General features: G+C 38.4%; 1 protein-coding gene across 14 annotated transcripts in view; it reads right to left on the bottom strand.

Moving 5' to 3' along the window:
- RUNX1T1 (RUNX1 partner transcriptional co-repressor 1) overlaps window positions 1-25260 on the bottom strand; it is a 144315-nt gene that overhangs the window by 30875 nt on the left and 88180 nt on the right. For all 14 annotated transcript variants that reach the window (XM_038388544.2, XM_043507624.1, XM_043507619.1 and 11 more), the window contains 4 exons: window positions 22440-22621; window positions 13046-13296; window positions 10615-10700; window positions 9796-9994 (listed from right to left, as the gene is read on the bottom strand). In XM_038388544.2, coding sequence (XP_038244472.1) covers window positions 9796-9994; window positions 10615-10700; window positions 13046-13296; window positions 22440-22621 — 718 coding nt within the window. The remainder of the gene's footprint in view (window positions 1-9795; window positions 9995-10614; window positions 10701-13045; window positions 13297-22439; window positions 22622-25260) is intronic.

Below are 25260 nucleotides of genomic sequence, written 5' to 3'. Positions count from 1 at the left end.
TAAAGAGTACTGTAAGCAATGCTTAATCGTTAAACAAGGCTTAGAGAAATGCCCTTTCCCTTTGCTTATTAGTCAGACAAAAGCATGTGAGTATTATCTTTACATAAAATAAAGAGAATACTATGGCCATAGCCCATAAATGTCACCTAGACCAGTTCAATGTTTGGGATGCTAATGTTTCCTCTCAAGCTGAGCCGTTACTATTTAACTTTATTTTTATTTTACAATGTTTAAAGCCAGATATGTATGACAGTTTCCAGCCTCTTAAGGCTGGTTTTCCAAACCCTACTGAGGTTTTTTCTTCCTTTGTAATCATATTTATGAAAAGAATAATAGAATAGTTTGCATTTGGCACTTCCATGAAAAAGAGAACGATTACTGCTGAGAGGAAGAAAAATCCAAGATGTGATACTGATGATCAAATAAGCTTTCCACAGATAAAGAAAGGAGCATTTCTGTATGTCCAAACCTACACTTCTCTAAATCTCAACAAACACTATAGGAACTATCTGCAAAATTTTCAAAAATAGGAGCTGAAAATCAGGCTTCTAAATCCATACCCCTAAAAAAGTGGCCTGATTTTCAATTCTCCCATTGAAAGACTGGTCACATTTTATAGGCTCTTGTCTTTAATAGTTTGGCCTCTGGGCTTGATTCTAGGCCCACTGAAATCAACAGGAGCTTTTTCCATATACTTCAAAGGGCTTTGGATAAGGCCCTACATAAACTTGGCTGCAACAATTTGCTCTGGCCTAAAATTTAACATACAAAGCAAAGGAAAATGCTCTCTTTTTAAACAAACTTTCAAAACATCCCCAAAACCTTCCTTTAAACTATTTTTCAAAGTAATAAAGGAGTGTTTAAAAATAAGAAGAAAAGAAAAAGAACTTTAAGATGCTTTCTGTTGCCTGCATGACCAAAAAGGAAATAATACTTGGATTTAAAGTAATTCAGTTTAGCAAACAACTAGTCTATAACAAAGTATAAGCATTTTTAAAAGGTACTGGTAAGAGTAAAAAAAAAAATCTGATATTTGATTTTGAAAACCAGTAAGTGCACATGAATAGTTCTTCTGACACAGTTTTCTCCTACACATGTCCATATGGCTTAAAGTTATTAGTAGACAATACTGTATATGGTTTAAAAGGAGTCTTTTGCAGACAGGCATTTATCGACTAGTATGTTGAGCCAGTAGTGTCTAAAGGGGTTGTTTTGTTTTTAACTTGCACAGAAGTACATATAGTACTATATACGTAATAGTTGTCTATTACACCTTTTTTAAAAAACTGCATTAAGAAAACAGACTTTATTTAACATTGCTGGTGTTACTACTGCATTGTTCAACTCATGCCAACATTCTTATCAGTTATCAGGCTGACTTTTAAGCATCCAGGTGAAGGTATTGCAGATTGCTTACCATCCCATAAGTGATGTACAACAGGGAAAGAGAACATATCTATAGATTATGGCAGGTTTCATAGTTTCATGTCCAGCAGCTAGTAGAGCGTTCTCTTTACAGTTCTGTTCATCACTAAGGAAGGTGTGTGAATAAAATATCACCAATTACAGCTGGATGGAACATTTTGAGATTTTGATAAAAAAAATATGAAATTTTAGTGAAAATTTTTGCAAACATTACAATCCATCTTTTCAAACAGCTCCAATCACCATGATACTGTAATTAAAAAATCTCAGACCTGATTCTAAGAATGCATATACATTTACTATACTCAGAGGAGTGAGACTCCACCAAGTTACTTATTTGCAGGATCAGCCTATTGATTATCATATACTTCAATTTTCTGTGAAGATCTCCAGCTTGTGCGCATACAGTGACCAAGAACTTTCTTATTGCTTACACCCTGCCTTCTCCACGGAAAATAAGTCCACTGGAAGTATTCCATTTGATTCAGGGGAGGAGGAGTAGGTGGCAGGGAGATCTCAGAATCACTAAATTTGAACATACTAAATTACTGGTACAAAGTCAGCATGTTTCTGGCTGATGGTACAAACAGAAGTGAACAACAGTTGTGGGATATTATCAGATACAGCAAAGGTATCTTGGGGAGCAAATGAAGAACCAATGGATCCTAAAACCACAAAACAAGTTTTCTCTTCTGTCCACTTTCCCCTCATTTGTTTGTCACACTCACTTGTGTTTTGTATTAAATTGGTTTGTCAGTTATTTGGGTCAGGTACCATGTGTTCACAAAGAACCTAGCCCACTGGGAGTACAAGTCTGAATAGGCTTTGAGCACTACTGCACCATTAATACTACTAATAATGCAAATGAAAGAGGAATGTCGTATTAGGCTTTTAGGTACACAAGACTTTCAGGAAATGGAATTCAATGACATCAGTGACCAGGTTGCCAGCTAATTGTTAAAATTTCCAAATACAAAGGTCAATCAATCTCATATTCAAACTGCAAGTCACTTACATAAAGAGATTTGTTGTAAGGAAGAATTAAACCAAGATCTTGTGAGAGAGACTGCCACAGCTTGGAGCAGGACACAAAAAAAAAAAAAGGAGCACTTATGATTCTAATAAGAAACACATTTCCAAATAAGAAAAAAATAATGAATGTAGATATGGTGAAGTCAGCTCTGATAGTTCCATGGAAAGCAGGACACATGTCTACATGGAACTAAAATACAGGAAGTGACTGAAGGACAGTAAAAAAGGGGGGACACAAGATGAAGCCTCAAAAGAGTTGCTCATTAAAGACAAAACAAAATAAAAAACTTAGGGGACTTGAAAAATCTGGCAAGAAACACAAAAAACTACTCACAGAAATCCAACAGCCCAGTCCTAAAATATTAGATATAAATCAAATTGAAAAAGTCATAAAGAAAAATAATGCATCATTGACAGAACTGCAGAAATCAGAAATCATACAAAAAGCTCCCTAACAAGCAAAGAGAGTGAAATTATCAGACAAATTTAAAGTGGGAAAGGATTTAAATGCCAGAAACAATACAGGGTTTGTTAGTTCTTACAAAATAATAATATAATTATGATGAATGGTGAGAACAGGATGAGTTCACAATAGTGAACTTGCTTAGACAACAATGAAGTAAACTAATGTTTGAGTATTTCTTGCTACCAGTGCAGTTCTAAGTGGACAATTGTACTCCTCAGAAAATGAAACCATTGTAACCAGTACTTGTGTGTAAACAGATGAAAATGAGGTAAGATAAAGGACATTATGAAAGCTAAGGAGGTCTTACAGTACTGTCCTTCAATATGAAATTTATCTCTTTGAGCAGAAAAAAGACACTGGACTCCCTTGAAGTCAAAGGAAAAGTTGGATTTCCTCACATGAACACCGATGGGGTAAAGATACAAAAACAAGAAAGAGTTTTTCCTGGCACTCTACTGGACGGTAGGGATGGCTACAACTTACATTTCTTTGTAAAATATCTGAAGAAAAGGAAGATTGCTTATGTTGCAATTTGGATGTTTTCTTTCATAAGAAGGGAAATAACCTCAAGAACTCAGCCTATTGTCATTGTGATGGAAGGTTTTCTTGTAACCACTTGTGTATTCACTTTAGGAGTTTAATCAACCATGACATCAGAAACAGTTCATAAATCACTGACAGCCAGCCAACCAGGTTCTGAAGTTCAGCAAGTACTTTTAAAAGCATTAGAGCCTTTTGACTTTACAGAAGCAAAAGCAGTGTTGAAAGAGTAATACATTAAGATATTTTTAAACAGCTGAAACAAATACAGAAGTTCAATAAGAAAAATGACACTGAAACTAAAAGTTGGGCAAGTTAAAGAAAAATAAAAGATATATGCATGGTATCTCATGGTGATAAGGAAATTAAAAAAAAAGGGTAGGAAGACTAAACCAAGGTAAAAGGTATCTTCCAGATGATGAAAAAGGACAAGCCATTTGAGAAAGAAGAAAAGGAAAATGGACTGAATTTACAAAAGTATGGACACACTTATCATTGTGTAATAAATACTGCAAGAGCTGCAATCAAAATAATGAAGGGATGAACACATTGCCTTTGAAGGACCTATCTAATCTCCTTTGGCTCAAGACAGCAATGGATGGCAGTACCAAATTTGGCCTTCCTTCTGCAGTGGATAGAACGAGCCTGTGGTCACAATGAAAGCTATGACACACAAAGCATCAAAAGGATAAACATTTTACATCATCAAGTTATTGACTATGTCTGAACTACGGAATATTTTTACATACATATTTTGCTTTATTCTGACCCTAAGAATAAACATACAGAGCTAGCAACACATTGTTTCTATTGACGCTTGCTGGCAAAGTCCAACAACCCCACTTCTTAAGAATACCGTGATTGACACCAGTGTCTAGTAGCTATAACCCTGGTTGTAATGTAGGTGAGGAAATAGACTCAGCTAATGGGTCCATTCTTCCTAATCCATGCTGGCAAACTGTAGTGAACATCATGAGTAATGCTGAAAAGGGCTTCAAGCTTCAGTGGTTACATACGACTGATATGGATGTAGAGATATACCATAAAGACTAGACACTGGAATTCAGCCTCAGCTGCAAGGGTTCCAATTCAAAACTCTCATTCCAGTGTAACGTTAATGGAGTTACACTGATGTAAAACTGGAGAAATGCAGTAGTGAATCAGACTTCAATTTTCCAGGCTTATTGGCTTGCACCAGCTTCAACTTTACTTAAACATAGTTTTGAACTAGCATCATTCTTTAAAATGTTTATCATAACAATTCTTAAAGTATAAAGTTGTGGTCATGGGGCACAGAATTAGTAACAATCTGGTTCAAAAACACCAGTACTAAATTACTAACTGAGCCAAAAAAGCGAACTTCCTATAGCATGCAGTAGCAGGGTCTATTTCTTCTTTTCTATCAATTATTATTCTGGCAAGCACCAGCATGGAACAGTATAAGGCATGGATAAAGATTATCCCTGCCTCAGAAGTTAGAACAGATCCAAATTACAAACTAAACAATTTAGCAGCTCCAGTTCTCTGCAACAGCATACCACTTATTATGCTACAATCCTCCATTCCAGCTAGTGAATTGAAAGCATTAATAGCTGCAGTGATTGCCATTAAATCTTTACAATTTTGCCATTTCAAGCAACAAATGTACTCTAGCATTCACAGTAATTCCTCCTAATTTTCACTGGGAATACTGTGCCATCATGGTAAATGTTAATTATTTGCAAATGGCAGTGAAAAGATTTCAGTGGTGACCACTATACAGGCATGGCAGTGGGTATGTCACTGCTAATGCAGAATGGGCTGAAGGAGCCAGTTTAGATAAAGTACAAACTAGTTTTGAATTTTAAATTTTTGTTTAATATACAGCTAATGTATGTGCTCTTAACAACTTCACATGCCCTGTACATTCTGATTTCAGCATGACCTAGTACAAAACACGGAGACTCTTGTGAGATTTCAAACTCCATCTTGTAATATTTCCTTACAGATTTCTATCCCAAAGAGGTTTATACAAATTCAGGTAAACTTCACTTTGGAACCGTCTGAAGTTGCCTACATAGAAACATCTTTACTCAATAAGGTTACAGGACTTATTTATAATTCACAAAGCCTTTATCGTTAACTTATTCCATTGTGTGTCTATTATAGTATACTTATTTATTGTTAGGAAGAAGAAGATCACAAACTTTTTGGAGTATATAATATTTAAATCCCTCAACAGATGTGCATGAGTACATATGAACAATTATTCACTTGATAGACCACTACCAGTCCATCACGTGAATAATATACATAAGGCCTGTTTGAGTCATTGTTAGATTTTTATTAATGTGTACTATTTAGCGCTAAAGGAAATGTACTTGTCTTGTCTTAGTTGCACACATTTAAGTACTTTTACTTGTACAGAACAGTTAATTTTTAACCTATTACAAGAGTTTCAAGCAGTTTAAAACCATTAACAATAAAGTAGCTGTAAATATGAAATGCAAGATTTTCAAATGTCTGATTTTCTAATTTTTTAAAATAAAAAATGGACTGTCAAACTGAACACACACAAAAAAACCCCCATGTAGAAGCCAGAGATTAAAAAGAGCACACAAAAAACCCACCCTTTTTTAAGTTGTAGAGAGATTTTCAGGCTTCAAAGTGATCAGATTTTTCTTTAGCTGCTCCTGGACCAATACCATGGAAGCTAAATTTCAGCTCAGAGTAAATTTTTCATGACAGAACTATAAACCTAAAAAGTAGTTGTTCACAATGGTTACAGGGAAAACTGTTTTACTGTGGTGGTGCCATTTTAATCTTAAAGGAAAAGGTACAAAGACACAAACAGTGTGGCCACATGACACTTTTTCCTTGCTACTGGCGATAACAAGCTGGTAATTTTTAAAGGATGAATTATCTCATTACAAAAAGTACAAAGGGCAATTATTGACACAGAATCCACACACAAAAAAGCAATATTTATAGTTGATAGGGCCTTAATTAAAATTTTGGAGTAATTTTTTCACTTGCTTTCTCACCCTTCCCTCAAAAATAAAAAAACAAAATACTGCCTTAGGGGTCACTAATGCTGTTTCCATGAAACTGCACTTTTAAAGTTCATATTTTGTTAACCTTCCAGAGAACTGTAGTCTACTCGGATACTTCCAGATTTAAGATAATGTAATTATTGTATTTCCTTTTAAAAAAAGGCAAGTAACTGGTGCCCTGAGTGTCAGATATATAAACATCTCTTGTCAGGGTCCTGTGATTGAAATGAATACTATATCATTGAAGCATTACAAATTACTGATCCATAAACATAGCAAAGTAATTTTTTTTTAAACTAAGCTAACTGGAATGGGTATATTTAAGTGAAATGGACTCAACTCCAGTCAGTTAAATCTGTGTCCATCACAACTACAGAGGTAATTTGGGCATCAAATTTAATGGACTATGTTATGCAATGTGGCTTTTTACACAAATAAACTTGCTTTCAGGCACATCCAATTTCAAGTATGTAAATAAATGATGATACACCATACATATCATCTTCTCCTGCGTATTTCTCTGCTCTTAATTTTTAACATGGAAACTGCAAACTTTGTCTTATGACTAAAAGTTTCACATTCTTGTTATCAGGATTCTCTAACAGTCAAGGATCAATCTGCTGTTTCAGTTTATTGGGGGATTATGAAGACACTACATCCTTCCCTATTTCACCTGCTAATTACATGCAAAATCTTCTTCCCAGCATAGCTCAAACTTAACAGTTCTACATTACAGGTTTTGTTGGAGATGGGCTCCACAGGTCATGATTTAAGTAGTTTCTTCCACGCAAGGAGTAATTTCAGGGGCTTGCCAGCATGGTGGGCATTTTGGCTGTCACACTTATCTCTGGTTTAGTCAGCTTCTTTCTTTAGATTCCCAACATGATTCATAGAAACCATTACCTGAAACAGTATTTCTGAGAAAGTTGTCCAAAGGAACTATACTGATTAACTAAGTCAGTGATGCCATTCCTAGTGATACCTCCTTCAGCTAACTGAAATTCATTTCTAGGAAATCTAATATCAAGACCCTATTAGCTAAAATGAGCCTCCTTCAAATTTCTTGTAACCAAGGGGCACTAAATACCAAAGTGGTTTACCATCGTGAGCATGTATTATCAGTATACGTTTTCTAGCTTCTTCCTTCACCCATCACTGGTTTTTTGGTTCAGTAGCTGAACCAAAAAATATGTTTAGTTCTGAATGAAAACTGAAAAAAAAAATCAGTTTCTCACCAAAACACAAAAACAAACAATTTTGCTTGGGTTGATTTTACACAACACTTCCAAAACAAAACAGTGATTTGAAATGACATTTTGTTTAGAAAATATCATTTTGAAACAAAATTTTGAAACACTTAATTTTGAAAATGCTGGGAAAAACATCTGTTTTTTTTTCATCTGAAACAATTTGCCAAATTCTTTCAGAATTCGCAAAACATTTTGGTGCCTCGAAAAAATGAATTTTTCAGTGAATTTACAATTTGCTGTAAAAATTTTGCCCAGCTCTGTGTACAACAATATTGCTCCCCATAGAGGAAGAGACAGAAAGATGAGCAGAGGAGAAAAATGGCAACCTGGTATCAGTGGATCACAGATAACCACAAAATAAACATCCTGATGTGGCAGTACATTGGCTGTGATAGTCTCTCAGTGTGTAATTATTCTGATCATAGCCATACATCATCCAATATTGATGAATTCTAAAAATGCATACATTGAAATTTGATTATTCTGCGGCTTTCTGGTACTTCCAATTGTTGACAAAGACAGAGTCCTCCTGCTCTTTGAGTTTAAATTCTATTGATCTATATGGGGAGAGAGCTTGCCTTAGGAACACAGAGGACTAGATTCACAAAGGGACTTAACTGCCCAACTGCCACTTTAGTCACCTAAATCCCAGAATCAGGCACCACTGATATTCAGAAAACCTCTGCTTTGCTGCCACTGAACACTAGAGGCACTTAAACTCACTCAATGCCAATGTTTTTCTAGGAAAAGTTCTAAGCCTGCTTACTAGGTTGGGCCCCTGAGGGGAGCTCACCCAAAATGTCCAGGGAGAAGGGAGGCAGAAGAATCTGCCTCATAATTTTTAGCCCACTGGTTAGCGTACTCACCTGGGATGTGGGATACCCCTGCTTCAAGTCTCCCCTTTGTCTCAGGGTGAGAAAAGATTTGAACAGGAATCTGCCACCCCTCAGGGACTGTCCTAATCACGGGACTAAGGGATATTCTGATGTGGGGCTCCCTCAATCTCTCCTGTTGAAGCTGTTCCACTTTGGATGAATAATTAAAGAGTCTCTGGGTCAGAGGGAGAGTGCAAGCATGAGAAGGACTCTGTAAACTGGTGGTTGGAGCACTCACCCTGGATGTGGGATACGCAGGAACACCCTCTCCCAGACTTCCTTTAAGAAACACCTTAGATGCCTGATTTTAGGAAAGTGTTCACCACTGAGAATCCCAAGCAGAGATAGGTGCCTCCCTCCAGCCTAGATGCAGGCACCGAATTCTCTGACACCACCCCTCTCCTTGGCATCTCTCATTGGCTAGCTTAGGCTGCTCTTCACTCAGTGGGGTGGCTTTTCTAAATTCCATTCTTAGGCACCAATCTCCCTCCATTGCTTGTATAGGAAGCCTGAGAACTTACCTCAGGCTTTGTGAGTCCCAGAAATTTTCTAGGCGCCTAAAAGTAAGGTGTTGTGAAGCTGCATGTCATAATGCTTAGAGTTCCTTTGTGTATCTATCCCAGTGTCTATGGAGAAGTCTGTTGGAAATTTCTCATCTGTCAACTTTCTTTCTCAAATTGAATATAAATACAGGTCAGAAGTTTCTGTATGAGTCTGTTTGCTAAGTACAGATGTTTCCCAAGATGTACTATTACATACAGTGGAATTCACTCCAACAAGTTCATTTTGATTTCTCTTGGTCTTTTAATAGTAACAGTCAAGAAGTACCTATCTTTTGGTTTAAATGATGAGGGTGGGGAATCAAACAGTGTTCATCTTATTACTTCACCAAATTCAAATTTGCATTCTGTCTCCCAGCTCCTCCACCTATGTACATTTGTGAATGGAAGGAAAACTGGTGATTATCACAAAAAGGGCTATCAGGAATTGAAATTTGCATTTAGTTCTTAATCTTCGACGAAAAGGAACATTTTATCGGTATTAAGAGAATAAATAAATAAATCAGAGGAACAAATATGAGCTTCAGCTGTAATAATTAAAAGGAAGAAGTCAGGAACTGGGGCTTGGTAATTTGGAGTGGGATCGATAATGGACTTTTGAAGAAAATATCATACCTAATGGGACTGGATCTGGATTCACTGGACTCTGCTGTCTGGAATGGCTGCTGCTGCTACCACCTTTTTTTAAATCCTCTGCATCACTGTACCGCCGTATCCAGTAATTAAGCTCTTCACGGTCCGCTTCTTGACATCGCCGTAGTACAGTGAGAGATCGCCTTGTTTTTTCCACCATGTCCATGATGCAGTTTAACAGCTATTTAATAGGGGCCAGGGGAAGGGAGGAGCCAAAAGAACATTTGATTATGATGTGCCATATCCCCACAGAAAACTCTGTGAATTTAAGTCATTTTCTTTACTTCAATTGCCAGGGTTTCAAGGGAGAAGGATTATCTCCCTGTTCTTTTAAATAAAAATAAGATATACTACTTCCTTTTGAACACAGTAATTCCCTCTTGCTTAAAACTGTATTTCCTAGATATACATACAAATCATTCAATTGTTATAAGATCTAATAAACAGCAAAAACAAATAAAAATTCCATTTTCAGGGCACTGATAAAGTGAGGGAGTGTGAAGCATCCTGGAGCCAGTGTTCAATTCTGATCACCCAGTTTCCCATTGGCTGCTCATATCAGCAGCTGGAATTCTAAAACAGGTATTTGGACCCAAAGTGCCAAAAAAAGCATCCAAATGGGGAGCTAAGCACTATAATTTAGCCACCAATGTTTTCAAACTTGTTCTACAATATGGAAAATTAAAGAAAAATTAATATACTAAAATATGTAATGCCAGTTACAATATTGTAACAGTTACTTTCTAAAGTCATGCTGGGTCCATTCAGACACATATACACAAACATTAATTAACTTTTTACATGGTCAAGGTGTTTCCATTCTTCTGCCCATTCTCTGTCTGTTAGCCTGTGATCAATCATTTCTTCTTGTCGTGTGCCATGCAACCCTGCCAAAAGTGGAAAAAATATTTACATCAAAGGATTCATCTAGAAAAGCTCTTTTATTCTTTCATTATCTATCTATTGAGTCTTGGTATTCACAATGCTCATCCATAACATAAACTCACACAATTTTTGTATGAAAGTTTATGTATATGGACACATACTACATACACACATGTGCCATTTAAAAAGAAAAGGAGTACTTGTGGCACCTTAGAGACTAACAAATTTATTTGAGCATAAGCTTTCGTGAGCTACAGCTCACTTCATCGGATGCATGTAGCTCAAAGCTTATGCTCAAATAAATTTGTTAGTCTCTAAGGTGCCACAAGTACTCCTTTTCTTTTTGCGAATACAGACTAACACAGCTGCTACTCTAAAACGTACCATTTAAAGTTTATCAGTCTTTTCAGTGATATTAAAGCACAGATGTAAACAAAGGACTAGGACTCTTTAATGGTTATAATATGCCCACTACCTGGGATAAACAAAAATTTCCCTTCCATAATGAAAAACAATCACTAAAGACAGATAAAGAACAAGAGACTTATATAAAACATTTCACTGCATTAAAGTTCTGATGCTGCAAAGCTTTCCATGTACAAACAGCTGTCGGCGATAATTCTCTGCTCAGACCGCTTGTAGGATTGGGCACAAAATAAATCATGGGTACCTCAATAATGTTACAATAAATGTAGAAATTATTAGTATCTTCTGGTGCAAAGGCAGCCCTGTAGAGATGGCTTCGCCATACGCATAATATCAAACAAGGTTACAATGTGAAAATCATTAGTGGCTTTTGTTCTACTTTTTGTTTAAATTACTTTATTTTCAAACATTTTAAAATGTGTAATTTGCTGTTGATTTTTCTTCTTTTTTATGTAGGCTAGGGTTTGGATCAGTGTATTAAAATTTAAAAATTAATCTCAACATGAAAGACATAGGGAAGGATGGGAGTTTTATGTCAGATATTGAGCAACTGATCCAAGTTCTAAAATTAAGAAATTCTCATACTGGTAAAGTACATTAAAATGAAAATCTTAAACTGTAAAATGTATTAACAGAATAAATCTTTGTTGATATTAGGCTTAATATTATTGAGAAGCACCAGGAAAAAAACTGATGCTTAGAAGATTTGGTCCAAGTTCTCAGTAGGTTTGCGTATTATCAGATTGTTTTTTAAGTTAAAAAACCCCTCCAATCTTTGGATTAGTAGAAAAGAAAAAACTGTCAAGAATTGACGTAACAATTGTATCATTTACTATATGAAATTCCCAAGCCATCTATACTGCAAAAAAATGTTAAATGGTTAAATATTGCCTTTTTATATCATACTTTCTTAAGACAGGGGACTGAAAAAATATAAATAGTATGCACAGACCAAATGTAATGACTAAATGCAATGATTACTACAGTGTCAATACAGATTCATTAAAGGTTCATCTCTTCATGCATACTTAAATAACCATAGAAAATTCTAAGTAAAGATTTATGTGCATAAAGAGCAAGTTCCAAGTATACAATGAATTGACAATAAATGCTATCTTATTTGATCTTAATAGGCCCCAATGTATTGCCCACAGTTGGAATTCATACATTTCAGCTAAAGGGACAGCTTAGACTAACTTGAAAGATCTTTCACTCAAAGTTTTAAGCCTCTGCCTCCCACCCTTAAGGTCTCTGTAAATGCTGCTTCTTTATTCTTTTAAACAAATCCTGAATAAAAAGCACTTCTGTGTACGTTTTGCTTTAGAGTGGGGCATGCAAATTCAAGCATAACAAAATCATGGTGACCTGAGGAGTGCTTTAGGCACAGCCCTAAGAAGGGCGTAGTGCAAGAGCTACACCACAGGTAGGGATGGTTCCAGAGGGCATTGTGCCTCAGAGACGTTATTCTGGGGGTAATTCCTTTTATTACTCTCTTGCTCCATGCAATAGTTATTTATCTTTGGCCTATATCAACAATAAATTAAGACACCCCATCTGCTAGTTTAGCTATATTGGTCGTCCTATGTGTGGGATACAGGGAAAGACAAGACCTCTTTCCCCTGCCCATCTGTTCCAGAGTCCATGTTGTCCACACAGGTGTGAAAGACATGCTTCTTACTCATCCTTACTCACCTGTGTGGGTGTGTAATTAAAGTCATAATCTAGTCCAATATAGTAAAGCTATTATAAACATTAACTACATTAGGATCATAGATCTATCAGCAGAGGGCAATGTGAGAAAGAGGTCAATACAGTTCTCAACCAGAAAAAAAATTATCACTGAAGAACAGACTTTAATTATAAGAAAGAAAAGAAAGAAAGAAAGAATCCAGGAAGCACACAGTTTCTCATAGTCCCTTACCCATAGGTCTGTTTCTGTCCCTGAGGTCCCTGTGGTTGGGGTGTCTGTATGAGTCCCTGTAGTGGTGGGCAATGGCCATATCATCCAAACGATAATGCTGAGGTGGAGGTGGGGTGGGGTGAGGCAGACCATTGGGCTGATAAGATAAGCCATTATTTGGACTGTACCGCTGGCCTGGGCTAATAGTGCAGGGCCGCTTGCTTGGATGCTCTGAGTGCAAAGGCTCTCTGTCAAAGCCGTTTTCTTTGGTTCTGAAAAATAAAGTACAGGAACTTTCCGTCACAATTTGAACAGGGCTGGCTATTGTTCAGATACACACAGTTAAGAACTGCCATTTGTGCTCCATGACTTCGGGGATGAGGGTGGGGGAACATTTCATAAAGCAGTTTAATCAATCAAAATTTATAAGGATACATATGCTCACTATAAACATCTCTGTCATAGCCTAAGAAACACTGGTAGAATAATACTCCCTATAGAACATAAAAATACTCCTTATAAACATAAAAATGAAAACAATATTCACTGAGATTAAGCTTTGAACATGTGGGTACAGTACAGACTGTAATGTATTCATATGTTAAGCAAGTGGCCAAGCAATTTTTATTTTTAATAAAAGCAAAAGAAATCACCATTCTTAGTCAAGTCCAATTTGATCGAAAAAAGACCATACACTGGTGGAGATATCCTGCCTTCGTTGTTGCACGCAGAGATCTGGGGAAATCTGCAGCTTAAGAAATGTTTTCCTCCAAAGGGCAGCACATGGCCCTTAGGCTATATGTCTTAGCATGCTGAATCTTTGCTCTCAGTAATGCTAGGCTGATTTCCCACCAGGGAATTAAACAATATGATCACAGCAGGTTTCAAAGACACATTTGGAGTGTGAGGAAAGAATCATTCTTGGGGATAAGAGATGTTTTCCTTGAGAGAGGAGAGGTTACCTACCTTGTGCAATAACTGTAGTTCTGTGAGATATGTGGCTCTATGGGTGCTACTCTTCAGATCCACATTTGCCCCATGTATCTTCAATTGGAGATTTTATGTAACTGTGCCCATTTGGTCAATGCATGTGCTCAACTCCACCTCATGCACTGCACTTGGCTATATAGAGCTGCATAGGTGAGCCACCCTCGGTTTCTTATCTACTGCAAAGCTTCATAGCCAAGAACTCCGAAGTAGAGGGGAAAGAGGAGGGGTAGTGGAGTACCCACAGGGACACACATCTCGGAGAACTACAGTTACCACACAAGGTGCGTAACCTCTCCTTTTTTCTTTGAGTAGTGCCCTTATAGGTACTCCACTTCGAGTGACTACTAAGCAGTACGCTCCAAGAAGGCAGAGGCTTTGGAGTCAAGTCCAAAACTGAAGATAGTACAGTATAACCAAGCACAGCATTAGGAGTCATGAATTACTGCATAATGTACAGAAAAGAGAGTATGGTGGTCCAAGTTCCAGCTCTACATATTTCAACAATGGGAACATTCTTAAGAAAGACTACTGAAGTAGAAAACAATCACATTGAATGGGTTAGTATTCTAGAAGGAAGTTGGAGATCATGCTACTAATAAAAGATAAAGCAGCCAGATATCCATCTATCACAGCAGGGATGCATCTGTTATTACTACTGTTGGAGATGGTTGAGCAAAGAGGATTCCTGTGCAAACATTGCTTGGAATTAGTCCCTTTGCTCTGGTGGTAGATGCTCAATAAATGAACTGAACTTTTAGTTATTGGTGTGATTATATTTTGCATCAACACTTGATAGTTGATTATTATAAACTGCAGAGTCACCTCATTGTCATCTTGGCCCCCTGATGGTACCAACGATCTTCCTGAGCGGAACCCTTAGATTCTTTGGGTTCACTGGTGCTCACAGTACCTGAGGAACCTGCACCTCGTGGATACCAAGTCAGGAACCGGCGGGCATCTAAATAGTTGTCTCAATCAGCCACCAGGGTTTCTTTGAGGTAGATTACCTAACTGGAGAACCTGAGCTCTGTTTCCTAGAGTCTTTTTGAGGGGATCTTGACTTTTCTTTTTAGTAGTTCTTAGAGAAGTGTTGCACTGAAGTGGTTGAGATCGTCAACTTGCTCGGAGACTGATGTATGGGGCTGGAGATGCCCTGGCCTGGGTCAGAAGCTGGATGGAGGGAACCCTCCATCACAAGGTAGCACAATTTAACCTCCTGGTTCTTTCTGGCTCTTGATTTTAAGGCCAGGCAAAAAATTCATTTGCGGGGGGCGGGAGGGGAGGTGTGACTCCTCAAGCAATGGACACACTGGGAGTGTCAACTGTTCACCAGGAGAGCCTCCTGGCACAAAAGGCAACATTTAAAACTAGGAGAGCCAGCATACCCTCCCCACAAGGTAAAGTTCTTAGGGAAAAACTGAAAGGATGATAGTCCTTGCAACATTTTTTTTAAACTACAGCTAACTACTACTGCTATAAGTAACTAAACTAAGTGAAACTATGAAAGAAACTGCAGTTGATGAAAGATCAACTCAGATACTGCTGAGGCTCTGTCTCATGCCAAGGCACTTGTGAAAGAGCTGAGGGCAGTTCACCTGTGCAGCACTAGATAGCCATGGTGCAGTACACAAGGCAGAGTAGAGCTCATGAGCAGGCCGAACAGGCACTGCTACCTAAACTCTCTGATCAAACACGTATGGGGTGTACACGCCTCTGAAGTACAGCGTCCATAGGACACTACTCAAAGCAGAAGCTAGATTTTTGTGCCCTCACAGCAGCTTTGATCAAAAACCCTGTGCATGCTGTTGATCTAAAGATAAGACTGGTTAGGCCACAGTCTTATGGCAGCCTTCAACTGTTCCCATTCCATTCCTCTTAACAGATGGCGCTTTCACAGTGAGGTCATTTAGAAGAGTTAGTGATGGGCCAGAAAATTAGCCATAAAGAAACAAAATCAATTTGAGTCTATAATCAAATATTTCAAAATAAAGTGCTCACAGTCCACTTGCAATCACACCATCAGCTAATATATATGAACTTAAAAGTGAATGCCTGTTGACATCCTCAGGAAAGAACAAAGGTAAGTTGTTTCTATTCTGCCCAGAGACCTGGGCATACTGCAAATGAAGAATGACTTTCCTTTCTCTACTATTACAGCCCAAGCTTATCATAATAACAACTCTCTCTTGATTAACTAACCTTTCTAGTTTTTGTGAAAGTAAGAACTCATGTAATATAGTGGGATCCACAGTGAACTAATTTCCAGTTTAACTGTGCATACAGCTAAGTGAAGGGAAGTTGCTTAAATGACTTCCAACTCCTCTTGTACTGGAGCTCCACTTCACTCTAGTTCTCAAACTGTGGGGTGCATGCACCAGGGAGGTGCCATTTACAGTTTTTTTCCCCCGGGTGGCTCAGGGTTTCTGACTGAGCTATAGCTGATGCTGTAACTGATGTTAGATGTCACTGTTGGTCGCCTCATGACCAGACTGCAGTCTTGGCTGCCTGCAACAAAGGCTGTTGCAGGGTTTGCTGGCTCCTTCAGAGAGAGGTTGTCAGGCTAGCCTGCACCCTGCCTGTGCAGAGCAGGAATGTAGCAGGGAGGTGGCTCAGTGGCAGTAGCTGGCTGCATCTTTTATTCTCCTAAGTGTGGGGATGAAGGACAGGGACCCAGGAGAACATGCACCCTTCCTCTCCAGCCTCTCTCTCTCTCTCTCATGCACTGCTTAATAGCAGGCAAGAACAGGCAGGCAAGAACAGCCTGCTGGAGAGGGAGCTGGGCAGGGGACAAGGACGGCATCCTGGGGCGGGAGAGAGCAGCATAGTGGATTGAGCCCATTGCAGTGAAGAGTTGGGGCAGGGATCAAGGACCACTGGAGTGTGGGGTAAGGGGAATCTCTATTTCAAGTGCTGTGGCAGTTAGCAACAGGAAATGACGATATGGGTTTTGCTAAAGCTTGTTGCTGGGAATAAAGATAGGCTTTCCAGAGACTCCATACACAAGCACCAGAGTCCACTGCAATTGCAGGAGTGAACACAGGCCCCAGTTACCCCTCTCATAGCGAAAGGGAGAGGATCTTTTGCCAAGTACTTTAGGGCATCCATTATAATGAGTATTTTTGAGCAAGGAAGTAAACAGTTAAAATTACTGTACACTATGTTCTAGAAAGACAAACAAAAAGAAATGGGATGGAACTGAGATGCGACTCCCATGAGTGCCAAGGTCACTATAGGTTTAATTGCTGTCAGTGTAATTCATGCTGGTAAACGCCAATGGATAGCAAAACTTTTTGACTGTTCTCCAAGAATGGACCTACATATTTTACATTTGGCTGCATGCAGAACCTCAGACCTGCAACTACTCAAATCCAACTATGAAATTTTAATCTGCAAGTACACATTTGCATGAAAGTATGCAGATTTTTGTATGCACAAATCAAACTATGAATGCATCTTGTTCTTGAATATCAAGGTTAGAATGATAACCTCTAACAAAGATTAAAAAGTTGGATACTGTAGAGGTCCTGTTTTTTTTCTACAGCTGCCTTTATGTATGTCTCAGTGTATATAAAGAAAACCTCCAAGATCTGAGGGCCAGGAGGAGAGAGCCCAGTTTCAGAGAATGAGGTTTTTTAACTGTAGATATTCATGCTGTAGGATATTTGGCATTTGGACTCCTTTTTTATTGAGATTAAGGGCTGCCCAGTTACAACTGGGATTGACTGTTACTTCTCATCATGAATTGCTGAAGGCACACAATCAAATATACAGTAAGAATCTTTAGTTTCAAATGACTGCATTCCTGAGCAGGAAATCAAACAGCACATGACTGCCATGGCTAGCAAATTAACTTTAGTGTTTGATACAAAATATTAAATGCAATTTATGATAATAATATTATTGAGACCAGTGAATTGGAGTTGGGATGGAGAATGTTCATCCTTCATTTCTGCAAGATGCTTTGGTTTAAACTAATATTTACATGTAAAAGATTGATGACTGAATGAGTGATAATAAACTACTAGAAAAAAATCTCTTTCGTGCCTATATGTATCAAATGATTTTGCCAATAAGATAATGTTGTATGCACAGCACACATCAACATATAAATATCATGTGTATATTTACTTCTCACACAGAACCATCATACTAAGGAAGGGCTTCATGTCACAACTCAGGCAATTAATTTAAGAACCTGTAAGATATTGCTCAAAGAAGATTTCTAAACTTTTCACATTGGTTGCAAGGCTTGTAGTCCAATGAGGTGCTGAGCATCTTCCACTCCCATTAACTGAGATGGCAGAAATAGGCCCTCAATTCCTGGCAGTGTCCAACCTAACCTGTGTGTCCCTGCCACAGTAAATATCAACCTTCTCACAAGGGGGCATCACCTTTAGGGGAGGACATTTCTCCAAACTGCTCTCTCAAAGTCCACAAAACTGTCATGACCCCTCTCACCAACTAAAGTCTTAATTGTTAATCTCTCCTTCCTCCCCTCCCCCAGACATGTATCAGATAATACTGGCATACATTTTTCCACTTAGAATTATTTTTATCAGTCTTTTTTCCTAATAATTCTTTACATGCACTTGATGTGTCTGTCAAATGTAAAGTTAGTAGGTGACATGCTTCTATACTGCACAATAACAGTCTTTTAGGGCAGCCTCAACACAGGATAAATTTCTTTGTAAACAGCAGCAAATTTACACAGTTAATTTATTTAAAATTATGTAGAGGTTTAAGGCAAAACATTCATTCACAAAAAAGTTATTAGTCCAACTTTTTTAGCCTTATGACAGCAGGCTATAAGCCCCAAAAGTTGTAAACAAGACAGAGTAAACACTTTGTTCAAGACATGTCATGAACAAATTATCAAAATGTGTTGTCTCCTCAGGTGTCAGCTTTTTCTCTCTTTCAGTGACTGATTGCTCCCAGTGTTATTACAGGAACAGATTGATCTTTTTAATGAGCTAGTTTAATAGACTCCAAAATCTCACCGTGGCTGCTCAGCCATGTCAGACCATATGCACCAAGAAAACATTCAGTAAAACACTACTCTCTACTGTCACATTGCTCTATAAAACCTCACATACAGTAGATATGCATATGCAGAAAAATAACTAGAGATGGAAAATGTATAGGCAAACAAGATGCTGAAATTATAAAAGGAAAAAATGTTATTGTAACTGGATATATATTCTTGGCTATACTAACCCCCCCCCCCCAAGACATACAAGTTTGCATATACACAATAAACGCTCCCTCTCTATTTTTCTTCCTAATTCTGCATTTCACCTCTACTGGAGTCAGAGTTAGAGCATTCAAGCATACTTGGATGTATGTTGTATGTAACCATACTAGTACCAATTTTGGAAGGGAGCGGGCGAGAAGAGGAAACATGTGTAAGACCATATCCAACTGACTTCAGCAAGAGCAACGAGCACATATCAGGATTCAGAATCTGGTCTAATGTTCTTAGTTTCCCTGGAAAGAAGCTGCCTTTTATCTTCATATACCCTGATATGTACATTGTTGGCAGAGTGATAGTGACAGTTATACCTATTGTTAGGATACCCAACATTTTTGACATATTTTTATATATGTAGATTTAAACAAACAGTACACACATCCTCACGTGTTTCTCCTATCCCCAGATAAAGAATATTTAAAAATTCAATATTTAATAAGTTATGGAGCAAGAGGAATCATTGGTTTCACCACTCATGTAGATCTGCTTCCATGTTCTAGCTCTGAGGAAGGATTTATCTGGTTGATTCACTTGTATTATCAAATCTCAAATGATGCAGACTTCTGTTCAATAGATTTAAGACTCTTCTACACAGGATTCTCTCACTTTACTGTTTGGTGTGAGTACCGTTATTACTAGGGTCACATGACAACTCCCCTGGGTTGGATTTAGTTGAAACTGTTGCCTGTTTCTTCTGTTCAGAGGTCCTTGACCATGCAAGATCTCTGGGTGCAGCTACGTTCACTAAGTTGTTCAATATTACCAAAACAGAGTCTTCTGTTTATGAAGCTCTTCTTTATGAAGCTTAGGGTGGCATTCCAATAAAGTAGAAAGTGTTCTTAAACCTTTTAAATTTGTAGTCATCCAGTAGTCCTTTAGAAGGATCATTCAGGGTCAAAATGTACTTCTAAATTCAGCATGGCTCTGATCTGTTGACTCATTAACAGGTGAGTTAGGATTACGCCAAGGACTGTGTAAGGGGTTGCCTTATAGCTCAGCAAAGCTAGTCTGAAGTCTTTTGATAGTAGAATTATCTCAGCAACCTGCACTGCTCTCTCCACCAGCTCATTCCCTTGTGGATAGTGAGGGCTTAAAATTAATGTATGTGAAATTGTACCGATCATAAAAGTTTAGAAATCAGCACTGGGAAACTGTGGCTTAATGTGAGGGGCTATTGGTTCTGAAATGCCAGAAAGAGACAAAAGTTAAAAGATATTTTCTTTTGCCCTGTTCTCATATGGGTCAAATGAGAAGTAGAATTTCTGCCAAGAAAATTAGTCAAGGGGTACCATGTAGGTATGATCCTTGTTAGGCAGGTCTAGTGCTATTTACTCCACCCATCCAAGACCTAATGGGTAGTGTACTGTGGATATGAGAGATTTTTAAAGTTGTGTCTATTATTCAAGCATCACATGATTCCACCTTGTATTCTAGGTCCTGCCCTATGATGGACTACCACACTGACATTTGGACTCACTCCCATCATTTTGTGAGACCTTCTTTTCCCAACATGTATCATTTCCAATATGTTATCGGGCAAAGACTGAGCGACTATGATATAACTGCCACAGGTAATTGGATTTTCAGATTTGGTGATATCCCCTCTCTTTGCAACAGTCACATGTTGGATGTGGGGCTCCTGATAATTAACCAGGCCACCTATCTTGGATACCTTTTGCTGCTGTGTGTTAACACTTGTGGCTATTTCAGTTTGTTTGAATTGGTGCGGGAGGTGTAGCAAAGAAAAGCCACTCAAAAATTGCACCCACATAATCATCTTCAGCCTCTGGAGAATTTTGGTGCCCAATAGGACTTCTCAAAAAGGTGTCATCCAGCTCAAAGGATTTCCCTGGCACATATTTTGCAATAGGTTAATATCTCTAATGAATGAGCATTCCCTGCCATCTAATGGGAACCTTATCTAGATCTTTACTGTTTGTGAGTGGCATGAGTGGATTGAGGAATCACTAACTTGACATTTTCAAGACCTAGCACGCATCCTGTGAACCTCTCACATTTATGTATGCTCAAATATCTGCTATTTTATTTTAGTTTAGCAGCCTCACTTTCCTTCAGACCTTGTTTTTCTTATGTTATGTTCTTTCACTGACTGTCCATAAACTAAAATGTCACCCACAAAATTTTGCACTCCCTCTAGCCAAACTAGTGAAACTAGCCAAAATCCACTATTTGGATCTAATGCAGAGAATATTTATGCAGATTCAGAAAGAACTCAACATCTGACACTATTTAATTGGACAATAGTTTAAAAAAATCAAGAGTCACTTTCTTCTAACAGTGAATAAGGAACTTTATTGGAATAAGGGAAAACAATAATGTCCCTTGTCCCTTAAGCTATTCTGTGATTCTTTCTGTTTCTCCACAGGGCTTCCGCCTAGAATCATCCCTAGCCCCACAGTGCCCCTGGCTTCCTTCTACAGATTTAAAGAAATAGTAAATATATTCTTACATATCTGCTATGCAAAATCTAACAACTGAATAAGGAATTAAAGATCTGATTGCATTCTGAAGCAGACTCTTTGTTCCTGTATTTATCAGGATATCATCAGACTCCCGGATGTGCATGTAGCACTACAGCTCAGTAACCTGCTATATGTAGTTCTCCAGTATTTCCACAATACAACTGTATTTCATATTTGGGAATTGCATGTAGACGTGATAATCACATTTGTATTCAAGAAAGTGAGTACTGTAATTATAGTCCCCAGTATGGGTGCCTATCCAACTTCCCATATTTAATATTTCCTCAGACAAAAACCCAAATACAGACAGATTCGCATATAGAGTAGGAACGATCGGCTAATCACTTTAAGCTGCATACAGACATTATGCACCAAATGGTTAGTGATAGTGCTGTGAACAGTTCTGTATTATTCCCACTTACATATGGCCAAATTCTGCCCTAAGGCTTCTCCTCTGCATGCAATAGAGGTCCATTGTCTAGAGTCAACGGAAACATTTCATATGGGTCCAAATAAAATTTGCCCATTATTTAGCTGTAACTGAAAAAAATTAATCTTGGAAAACTCAGCACAAATTTTGTAGAATGAAATGGAGCATCCCACACCACTCTAATTGTAATAGACATCAGCATGTTAGCTTTATATCCCAAAGCATGTTTACAATTGCAGAGTATTAGCACTCTGGCCTTCTGACCTGTCTGGAGTTCGCCTCTTCCCGTTTTCGTTCACATCGAGAAGCAGCTCTGAGGAGTCAACAGGTGAGGTGGTGCTGGCATCCAGAAGCAGCTGTTCATGCTGAGCGAGGTACTGGGCGGGGTTCTGCTTGGCCAGCCTTGCACAGTGCAGGAGCTCCCGCTGCAGCAGGGGCAGATTGGCCTGTAAGAGTGTTTCAGAAATTAAGGGAGCAGCTGAACGGCTCTCAGGCAGTTTCACAAAGATGAAGTAGCAAAATTAGAAATCAATTAAAAGCCCACTCTGGGATGAGTCTATTTTGTTCATCTTGAATTATATTTATTTTAGTTAGCCGTGTTAAACCACATAGCCTTATTAGAGATTTGAGTCACGGCTGAAATACATATGTGTACACACATGAGAGTGGAAGAGTTTATTTGCTGAAGCATAAAACAAAACTGAAAATGCTATGAGAAAAAAAAACAATTTTCAGGTCCAAATCTTTAAAGGGTGGCAAGAGCACAGCACTAGCTCACTTTATCTCCTTTCTTGTTATTATACAATATTTGTGTTTCTATTCAGCTGTTGTCTTTACATGCAAAACATCTCCCCTACGTAAATTTAATATTCAGATTGCAAAGTACTAACTTTCATTTTTTCTTGACTTAAGGATGAACACCCAGTTCTAACTCGGCACATGTTTATGCATTAGCTACAGTATTTAGTTATGTTATCACATACTACAGAAGTTATCAAATACTACACAATTTTTCCTACACTCTCAAATACACATACAATCTTAAAACATGTGAACAGATTATTAAAAATTTTAGAGTAATATAAGTGTGCAAGAGACAAAGTTAGATACATGTTGTTCAATCTAACCTTCTCATGACTTTTAAACAATTAACTACTGCTATAAAAGTTCATTTTTTAAATGGAAAAGTATTTTTAAATTATAGAATCATAGGACTGGAAGGGACCTCCAGAGGTCATCTAGTCCAGTCTCCTGCACACAAGGCAGGACTAAGTATTATCTAGACCATCCCTGACAGGTGTTCGTCTAACCTGCTCTTAAAAATCTCCAATGATGGAGATTCCACAATCTCCATAGGCAATTTATTCCAGTGCTTAACCACTCTGACAGTTAGGAAGTTTTTGGTAATGTCCAACCTAAACCTCCCTTGCTGCAATTTAAGCCCATTGCCTCTTGTCCTATGCTCAGCGGGTTAAGAAGAACAATTTTTCTCCCTCTTCCTATAACAACCTTTTATGTACTTGAAAACTGTTATCATGTCCCCTCTCAATCTTCTCTTTTCCAAACTAAACAAACCCAATTTTTTCAATATTCCCTCATAGTTTTCTAGACTTTTAATCATTTTTGTTGCTCTTCTCTGGATTTTCTCCAGTTTGTCCATATCTTTCTTGAAATGTAGTGCCACAAACTGTACACTATACTCCAGTTGAGGCCTAATCAGCGCAGAGTAGGGCAGAAGAATTACTTCTCATGTCTTGCTTACAACACTCCTGCTAATACATCTCAGAATGATGTTCGCTTCTTTTGCAACAGTGTTACACTGTTGACTCATATTTATCTTGTGATCCACTATGACCCACAAATCCCTTTCCACAGTACTCCTTCCTAGGCAGTCATTTCCCATTTTATATGTTTGCAACTGATTGTTCCTTCCTAAGTAGAGTACTTTGCATTTGTCCTTATTGAATATCATCCTATTTACTTCAGATCATTTCTCCAGTTTGTCCAGATCAATTATAATCCCAACCTCCAAACCACTTGCAACCTCTCCCAGCTTGGTATCGTCCGCAAACTCAAAATGGCTGAGAAGGATTTGCTCCATCTTTAAAAGAAATTAATCTTTTGAGATAGACCAAGCATGGAGCACTTCAGCCCAAAATGTTCTGGAAAGTTTCAGACACATGAGAAAGAGGTTATAAGAGAAAATGCTTTACCACCTTAGTTAAATCAAATGACACCAGGCACCAATTATCAGATCCTGGTGATCAAAAGATGTACCATGTACCAAACAAATAGATATGGACCATCATCACAATTTTTGCTACAGCCTTTCCGTATTTAAAAAAAAACATTCTTCTCAGAGACTAAGGGTTCATTTACACAGCAAGAAGAATCAAAAGTGGCAGTAAGTCTCAGAGCTCAGGTCAACTGACTTGGGCATGTAGGCTTGGGCTATGGAGCTAAAAACAGCAGTGTAGACATTCAAGCTCAGGCTGGAGCCTGGGCTCTGAGACCTTCCAACCTGGCAGGCTACTCTGCTATTTTTAGCCTTGCAACGGGAGCCTGAGTCAGTTGACCCAGGCTCTGAGACGTGGTGCTGCGGGTTAATTTTTTGCTGTAGACATACACTTAGAAGCATAATTTGCTATTGGAAAAAACCAGCCAGTGCTACCACTTAGTCTACAGGCCCTCAAGGGAGTTAGAAAGACATTGCTTAGAACTTTAGGACTCTAAAAGTTCATAGAACCTTTTCAACATTGTATTTTGTGAAAGTGAACAAAGCATTAGCCTATCTATATTCATTATTAATAAGATGCCTACCATCTAGTACAGGGGCCCCCAATGTGGTGCCCGCGGGCGCCATGGCACCCACCAGGGCATTTTTGTGCGCCCGTAGAACACCCCGCCGCCAAAATGCTGCCAAGAAGTGTTGCCATTTCTTGGCGGCATTTCGGCGGCGACAGTTCTTCCCGCTGCCGCTTCTCTGTGGCAGCATTTCAGCAGTGGGGTGTTTGGCGCCCACCAAAAGAACGATTGGGGACCACTGATCTAGTAGATGTCATTCCAATTTTGCTGGCGGTGGCAA

The sequence above is a fragment of the Dermochelys coriacea genome, chromosome 2 (genome assembly GCF_009764565.3).
Source record: "Dermochelys coriacea isolate rDerCor1 chromosome 2, rDerCor1.pri.v4, whole genome shotgun sequence".
Lineage (NCBI taxonomy): Eukaryota > Metazoa > Chordata > Testudines > Dermochelyidae > Dermochelys > Dermochelys coriacea.
Note: the sequence above shows the minus strand (reverse complement) of the source record. Positions and strands in the feature narration are given on the sequence as shown.